This window comes from Triturus cristatus, chromosome 2_2 (assembly GCF_964204655.1).
Source record: "Triturus cristatus chromosome 2_2, aTriCri1.1, whole genome shotgun sequence".
Taxonomy (NCBI): domain Eukaryota; kingdom Metazoa; phylum Chordata; class Amphibia; order Caudata; family Salamandridae; genus Triturus; species Triturus cristatus.
Window position 1 is genome coordinate 257,312,081 of NC_140582.1, and position 8,694 is coordinate 257,320,774.

An 8,694-nucleotide genomic window follows, 5' to 3' on the forward strand; every position below is an offset into this window, starting at 1 on the left:
TACATTTCCACATCATATGCAGGAAGTCCGCCCCCTCCAAATCACACCGCGGACATTGAGCGGCTGCCGCCTCTAAATATTGGTTAAGCTTTGCTGGCGTTAGATATGCTCTATGCAGAACATAAAAATTTATCAATTGAAACCTGACATTCCTCGTGCTCTTCCAGGTCCTCCTAACCAACTGAGCCCATGTCTTTTCAGGAATTTCCCTGCCAAGGTCCACTTCCCACTTCCCTTGCAACGCTCGCAATGGTTCTAGGTTCTCCATCAACATTCGCCTGTAAAGGTATGCAATAGCCTTGAAAGTCCCCGCAGCCATTACTACGTACTGGCACGCGATTGAGGTTCGCGGTTCCGACAATCCCGTCTTCCAATAGCGTTGGATGGCGGAAATACGCGCTGAGTACAGCAAATAATCCCCTCGCGGGAGGTCATATCTATGCTGTAGTGCTTGGAAAGACAACAGGGTTTCATTTTCGTAAAGGTCTCCTAGCACTTGTATCCCCAGGTCCTCCCAGTTAGCCAGTGCCATCCAGTCCCCGCCATGCGGGAGGGCCGTGCACATACACAATGGTATCTCCGGGGCATATGGGTGGGCGAATCCGCAATGGCTCCCTGTTGTAGCAATAACCGGAGCAATCCCATGCAGAACTGGCCCTTTACACAGATGCAGCAGGTAGCGTAGGTTTAGGTCCAAATGCAAGAACGACGGACCTCCAAACTCGCACCTCACACCAGTTCCAATAATTCTGTTCGCCATGCAACTGACCCCAATGCCAGCCGTTGGATGGCGTTACTGTGTTCCAGAGCAAGAGAAATTCTATTAAATGGGGGTGCGCAGCTAAGAGAGTCCAGTAGGCCAATAGTAGTAGAAAAGTAGCTTTTTTTTAAAGTTCGATTACAAGCTCATCTGTTATAAAACTGTCCAGCCAACGCGTTTCATTCCCTTATCGGGAACTTCATCAGAGCAAGAAGTAAGTAGTGGTAAAGTCCGAAGTGCCACACAGTTTCTGTAATCTATGATAATGAATTGCAGTGGAACTTCTCCGAAAAAACAGGGTAATTATTTTGTTTACACTTAGTGTCACTTTCTGATTTCCAGTAATTCAAAGAGTTAAGTGTATTACACTCAGACCCTTGTATCCTAAGCCATGCAACACGAGTTTCCTATCATTTCTTCTTGTCGGTTTTGGTGCGGTGTTTGCAACAAGGTAGTGCATGAAACACTGGCCAGAGGAGTGGGTGTCCTCAGGGTTCACATGCAACATGACTATTTTAGAATGAATTCACATCATAGTGGCTTCTCAAATCTGCAGGGCCACATTAGCCAACAGGAGAATCGTGTTTTGGTCAGACAGCAGTGATGAAAATCAATATTCAGAGTGAAAGATGCCCCCTTGTGCTGTGCATAATTACGGTTCTCACCCGCTGCTGCCTTGAGAGTAATGTGTATTTCATTGCATAGCATGTTTCTGGAGTGGATAATGCAGTGGCTGATGCACTGTCTCTTTCTAAGTTTACAGAATTCAGAATTGTGGAAGCTTGGTGTCTTGTAGCCCCAGACCTAATAGCCGCATCTCTGACTCCCAAGACTAAGGGTATGTATGAGGATGCATGGCAGGCATACGAGTCATACTTCAGCTCGCCCGAGTGGCCGAGCGATTTATTCCAGAAGGGTTTGCCACATTTTCTGGGAAGGCAAAAGGGGATGGTAGGTGCTGTCCATAGTTTGGAGGCAGTTATCAGCAAAAGCCTTCTTTGCAGGGTTAAAGGGGGTTGGGAACCCGACCAAGGATCCCAGGGTATGGCAGGCAGTGAAGGGATGGGAGCACATGACTCCGGCTGCGAAAGACGTCAGGAGACCGATTAAGTCACAGGGCTGTCCCGCATAGTGGGGGCTTTACACCAGGTATGCCTATCACCCTATGAGGCGAGCCTTTTCAGGCTCACATATTCGCTCGCTTTCTTCGGAGTGTTTAGGACTTCTAAAATCCTAGATTTGTCAAGGTTAGGCCTAGGCACCAGCATCAATGTATCGGATGTTGTTGCGTCATGAGACCTCCTCCATGTCAGGATTGGAATATCCAAGATCGACCCGCTGAAGAAGGGAACATGGGTGATCCTACACGCAGCTCCCGGGGACCTTATTGTCCGGAAGCACTGACACAGTAGTTCCTGCGCATGCGGCCGGGTGTCCCAAGCTGCTGGTGCACGCCGACAGAGCCCGGCTGACTCAATTCCAGATTACACAGATATGCAAGAGTCCTCCATCAAGAAACGTAACCATTCGGTCCAGAAGATTCTAGCGGGCTCCTCAATGGGTATGGTGCAACACAGAGTTGTTCCACAAGGATGGCATGTAGTTGTCCCCCAGGGGTCATAAGCTATTTATCCAGACCATATTGAGGGCTATTGCGGAGGTCGACATAGAGGGCAAGAGCTCCTCACCCTGTGGCAGGGTCACTGAAAGCAAGATACCGACTGATACCAAGAAGTGAATTCCTTGACTGGACTGACCTACCCCTAGGCAGGGGGGCATTTATTTGGGCACTGGGCTGACGAGAGGGGGGGGGGCTGACCTGCTGGCAATCGTGGACTCTCCTGCCCTACCAGATCTGCCCGGTTTTAGAAATTTGGGGGCTATGCCTGTGTTCATGTACCCCGGCAGGGCCAATACGTTATGCGGTGCCCTATATTGGTAGTTCCCTCCGTGATGGAGAGTTTGGAAAAGTTGCTGCCAATACCTGCTTGTCAATGTGTTCTATTATGCAGGGATGCCCTGGGTGGAACTCTGGGGACAGTGCAAATTAGGGCCTGCTGGCACAACGAGCAAAGGAGATTTCACCACAATGTATGTGTTCTTGGTGATTTCTGCAATGTATATCTAATGTAAATACTTTCTTTCACCTAATACAACCTTCTGACTAATTGCATCTGATTATCTTTTACCTGACTTTAACCTCTTCAATGCCCATGACGAGCTGGTCTCGTCATGGGCCGCGGTTGCGCTGTGCCCATGACGAGACCAGCTCGTCATAAACCCCGCCCGCTAATGCAACGGCCGGCACAGGGCGGGGAAAGGGGCGGGCACTGAAGGGGTTAAGAAATGTCTTGATGATGCTTACGTTTGATGACCAAAGTCTATTGTAAAACTGTGAATAAAAAAAGTACACCGTGGATGAACCACTAACCTGACCTGTCTGTCGCTGAAGGGTTATTGTGAGGGCACGTGTTGTGGTGGGTGAATCGCATGTTGTACACATACTCTTCCAATACATAATATGGACAATTCAAACAAGCATCAAAGAAAAGCTCTGCAAGCCACAAGCACTAATCAACAACATTAATTTAAAGAGATTAAACCTAAGCATGAACATAAATCAGATTAAATCACTAGTTCGATTTCCAATCTTGGTACAGTAAGGAGTACGTTATTAAAAAAAAAACAACATTCAAATGTGAAATCACAAATTCATCACAATTTCCCCATTAGAAATGTCTCATCGGTTTTTGACTGTGCAGTCCGCCTTGAATGAGATGAAATTCGTGCAGCAACACCAAGCACTTTTAATAAACCAAATTAAACTGACCATACTGCCCTCCTTGCAAACATTTGGATAGCAGTAACTGCCGCGTGTAGTTTGCATAGTGGGCACGCCTGCATTACTCAGTAAACATTGCGTGCCACGCAAGAGCGGTGAAAGAACTGCACGTTCTGTTGAGTGACTTGATTCTTTTAACTCCTAATTATCCTAATGGGACATGTCTCAAGAAACAGCACTGCTGCTGGAAGCAGCTGTCAGATGCCTGTGATGAGGCGGAACGGTAGATGAATTCAATTTTTAAAGAGACGCTGAATAAAGATGCACGGAAATGGTTAACAGAGACCAACACTGGCACTCACAGCAGCTTCTCTTGACCTTGGGCTATTAATTTAAAATATCTTAAATAACCCTTTAGGTTTTCATTTGAATTTTCAGCATTTCGCAGTTATTTGCAAAGCATTTACCTTATGACACGAATTTATCTGCTTAGTCCCCAAAAGACATTGTACATGTAGAAAGTGAGGACAGATTATTGCTGCAAGCATATCTAACCTGCCTACAGTGCAAGCAAATTACCTTCCCACAATGCTTTGCATCAGTGGCTCACCACTAAGTATCCAAGTGACATCCCTAGCAGGGCCAGATAAAGCCATCCAGCTTCTCTAGGCTTGCCAGTTCTAGTACCTCTTCCTTCAGTGATAACCTTTAGCACTGCCAAACATTAAGAGGTGAACAAGGACAAGCTCAAAATCTCCCATGCTAAAGGTCACACGTGCTTATTAATCACTTGTTCCCCACTAAAGAGCCTAAATGTCAGAGGCATTAACAACATCAATACAGTAAACAAACAACACGTTGGAGGGACGTAAAAGGTGGTAGGCAGGGATAACTTCGGTGCTGGTGCCAAAAGTAGAATAAATTCCTCTCAAAACATCCTATTTTAGAGGTGTCTGCTTTTTTACAACTGGCAAGCAATGGCTGCGATCTGCTACAAGCATTCGCCTCACACTCAATGAAAAAATCCCAGGTGTTTATCATCTGTAAGACACTAATGTTTTCTTCAACCTTTTCCACATAAAAGTACTTTAACTTTGCCAAAGTTGGCTAACAAAGGTATTTTACATTTTTTAAATTATGCCAAACTAGATATGTACAGTATACACTGTGGTAGGGAATATTTTTGTTCTGCCATCGTTATATAAAAACTACAAAGAACCTGTTTGTTTAAATGTGTGAATGTATATGGATTTCGTAGCTGTACTTTTGTCATACTTTACAACTTTTTGAAAACACCCGCCTGCACTTTTGAAATCAGCAAGTATCACTATGCAACCTTTCATAAGTATAAAACTTGGTTGTCTCAAATCTGCCTAAAAACACCAAGTTTATCCACAAAATGTGTAAGTACTTCACTAGATGTTGGTATTTTTGGCTAGCTTTATGATACTTTAAGTTTTTCTTTTTGTACTATTGTATTACAGTTTTTAAATCCACAGTACAGGCGTTTTATACAAACTTGCAGTCTGTGGTGGTGGTGGGGGAAAATAATTTGATCTCACTGCTATTGCTCTATATAGTACTGTATTTTGTCTCTAATGAAAAACACAAAAGAATTAGCCTAAGAAAATGAATGAATAAATGAATGAACGGACACTCCCACGGGCTGAATAATTCAGGCTTGCTTACTCAGATTAAGGGTCTTGTTCGAAAAATACTGGATAGGGGCTCCACTGCTTTAATTGGAGCCCACCCTCTCTTGTTGCCCGTCTCTTCATTTAACTGTATATTATTCGTTATTGGACACTCTGAAGTACCCGAAAGGAAACACAAGGCTACAGGAACCTCACTATAAATCAATAAATGTACTGGGAACAGCATACTTCAAGAGATTAATCAAGACTTAAGATCCTCTCACCGGAAACGAGCTATCACAAAAAAGCAAGACCCACATTTACAGCACAAAAGTACCGATTTACTTTTTAAACCTAATCAATCCAGTGGCTATGCTGTAAAGCTGTTCAGTGCCACCACCCCCGCTCACCCCCGGGACTTCAACCCGTACAAAAATAAAATTAAATAAAGTTGATTCCCTCTCCTCGTCTTGGATCAGCTAGTGTCAGAGTCCCTGTGCAGGTTAGGTGTGGCTTGCAGAGAAGCACAATAGCAATTATTTCACCGACATTTCACATCAGCGCACTCTGGGCATCATGGGCGCCCGGGATAACTATGCACCTGCTCTCATGCGAGAGTTTTAAGCAAGGAAGGATTGGGTGCAGCATCATACGGTACAAACGGGATAGCTTCTCTCAGAGCTCTGCGCCAGAGGCAGCACAAAAGGCAGCCGCTGTCTCAGTTCACTCCTTACCCTCTGCCCAGAAGCAACAGAGGACATGGGAACAAGGGACAGGGCGGGTGAGGGGACAAGGCGGGGTCCAAAGAGAGCCCAAGTGCAAGCTTTTCAGCCTGTATCTCAAGTCGAGGATAGTAGAATTTAAACGTACTGGGGACTCAATTCAGTCCGAGGTGCTGGTGTGTAAAAGCGGTGGTACATGCACGTGTTCAAAAGCAATTCATTATACTTGCCTAGGGGATATTGAAAACAAAATGTGCAGACCGTACGGTTCACTCTTTCTGACGCGTGTGAATCATGTGCATTTTAATTTTAAATATTGCACAAAATACAAATGGGTTGTATGCATGTCTGTTAGTGAAACCGTTAGGTTGTGCATTCTTTAACACTGGTCGACGGTGGCTGAGCAGTAACGGGCTGGGTAGGGGTGACTCCTAACACTGTGGCAGCCCCGGTGTGGGACTAAGCTGAAGCCTCACCTTCTGAGAGTCCATGGCGGCGGACACCGTGCTCCGCAGGATCCTCCAGTGACTTGGGTAAGTGACTTCAGCTGGGTGAGGAGACTGAGGAGCGGCGGCCGAGGGCCTGTCACCGCGCCCCGCCCCCTGCTGCTGTCACCCGTCCCTCCGCCCTCTGGGGCCGGGAGCCAGAAACAGGAAAGAAGGACTACAGAGACAGGCAGGCTGGGCTTGATTAAGTGAAAGAAGGCGGCCATTGCGCAAATGTTTTTTCTCAGTATGATCTGCCAAATCGAGGCAGCAAATCGGTAAAATATTGAGTTTGTCCCACGTAACTACTATTACCGTTTCAGTTGCTAACTACTAATAAATATAGGTGGTCATCACATTGATATGTATTGATTTGTTTTTCTAATGCTAACCTCAAGTAAATTTACCAGCCTAATGACAATTAATATTCACACGCTATACTCCTGTACCTTATTTCCAGGGCTTAGCTCGTGTTGTGCACGTGACAAAACCAACCTGGTTTATGTCTTCAGGTTTTGCCCTATCACCGAAGAAGAGCTAAATAATACTACACGTTAGATAGAGAGAGAGAGATGACCACTGACCGATCTGGTATCGTCTCTGCAGATAAAGGCAACGGAGGCCGCCATCTTGCAAGGATCGTATCAGTTTGCTCTGTCCAGCAACACCCGTCACACTCATTTGTGTCCCATCAGGGGAACAAGCCCGAAAACTAATAGTCACTGCATTTTGAACGTACCTCAGAAAATATTTTCAAAGTACAACCGTTTCCTCGCAAACCTACGAAGAGCATCTTTGTTTGCTTAACGGTTTTGAAAGCTGTGTTTGGTTTCGAATTCCCATTCACTGAAAAGTAACTCTATTCTGTTTTACAATCAAACCGGCAGTCGTACAACTGGTCCCTCGAAACCCCGCTTCATTTGAGTGGCTATTTATCTCCAGTTGTGAGACTTTATTGATTGGTGCGCCCCCAAGCGACATTGAGAGGCACGGACAACCGTTCAGGGCGTGGCAGCAATGATGCATAGGATCAAGCATTTCTACTAAATACCAATAGGAAACTGAAGTCTGGTTGCTAGGCACCCTTCTAGGCTTTATGGGTGGACACGCGATTCTTTTACATAAACAGTTTTTCTGTATTGTTAGGTTTCTCTGCATTTACAGAGCAAATCCGTTTGGAGATACAATAACAACTAACTGCATACATGCCAGCACTCTCTACAACTTGCTGCACTCCTGTCTGAGTAAATGGGGACTTTTAATTTCCCTGGGCTTTTTCAACAAATCTCTCTTTTAGGGGCTTCCTAACGTTTGCATGTATGAATAAACACAGATGCCAATATTTTAGACGAGCAGAGTGGGAGAATTAAAACAAGCATTGGCATAGCCAATAGGTCTCGCCTTTGGGACATTATAAGTGTTAAGCCATGCAACAGTTGATGTTGCACCAAGGATATTGTGCTGCATAATTAAATACTGATAAAGTCCCAAAGGCGAGACTTATTGGCTATGCCAATGCTTGTTCTGTTCATGTTTTGGGAGTGAGCCTAGAACCCCTCACCCACCATTTCTGATGCCAAATGGAAGATAGCGCCCTTTTCCATCCGTCAACATTAAAGAGGCATGTGAGACACAGACAGCGTGTGCCTGTGTGAGAGGACCGCCACCTCCAGCTTGGCCTGCTGCTGCCACCTCCAAGCGAGGAAGTCTGCCCTGTTGTTATATCCTGTGCTCTGTTAGTCTCCAACCAGATTTGTGCAGCCCAATATAAATGCCAACACTGCACTGCAATCTGCAATGGGCAGAGATGGGTTAATTAAGAGTTCATCAGCACGTATGGTTTTGAGCAGCGTGTCCAATACAGCTGTCCTTTTAAATCCGTGATTTACACTCCAACATTTTTCATGGAAAAAATAAACTACAAACACAATATCTCAGTGAAAAAATCATGCATGGGTTGTTGATCTGCCTACTACAGCTCCAGCTCACATTTCCCATTTGCTTTAGTTGGTGTTATAAATCTAAATGTAACCCATGGCACCAATAGACCAGTTTACACATTTCATCACATAGAATGGTTCAAAAAGATACACCCTAAAAGGATTTCGCCATCTTGGCCCACCCAGTCACTGGGCCTTCCTGCTTGAGGTTGTAGAACACTTATGTGCTACTAGTTATACTTCGCATGGTGGTAATACCTTTGTTTAAAAAAAATTAAAACGTAATTTATTTTACAACTGCAATACTGGCTCAGCAGCCGTGGCTGCTTAATGCGAAATACAAACCTGTCTGGCAACTGTACAAACAGTGC

The 8,694-nt window shown here is 45.1% G+C and overlaps 1 protein-coding gene across 3 annotated transcripts in view; it reads right to left on the reverse strand.

The window, feature by feature from the left end:
- The window catches only part of FSD1L (fibronectin type III and SPRY domain containing 1 like), a 405,036-nt gene extending 398,506 nt beyond the window's left edge, over positions 1 to 6,530 (reverse strand). For 2 of the 3 annotated variants that reach the window (XM_085641301.1, XM_085641300.1), the window contains exon 1: positions 6,375 to 6,530. In XM_085641301.1, the coding sequence (XP_085497427.1) occupies positions 6,375 to 6,389 (15 nt within the window). In that variant the 5' untranslated portion in view covers positions 6,390 to 6,530. The remainder of the gene's footprint in view (positions 1 to 6,374) is intronic. The other variant, XM_085641302.1, reaches the window with a different exon arrangement.
- Between the last annotated feature and the right edge of the window lie 2,164 nt (positions 6,531 to 8,694).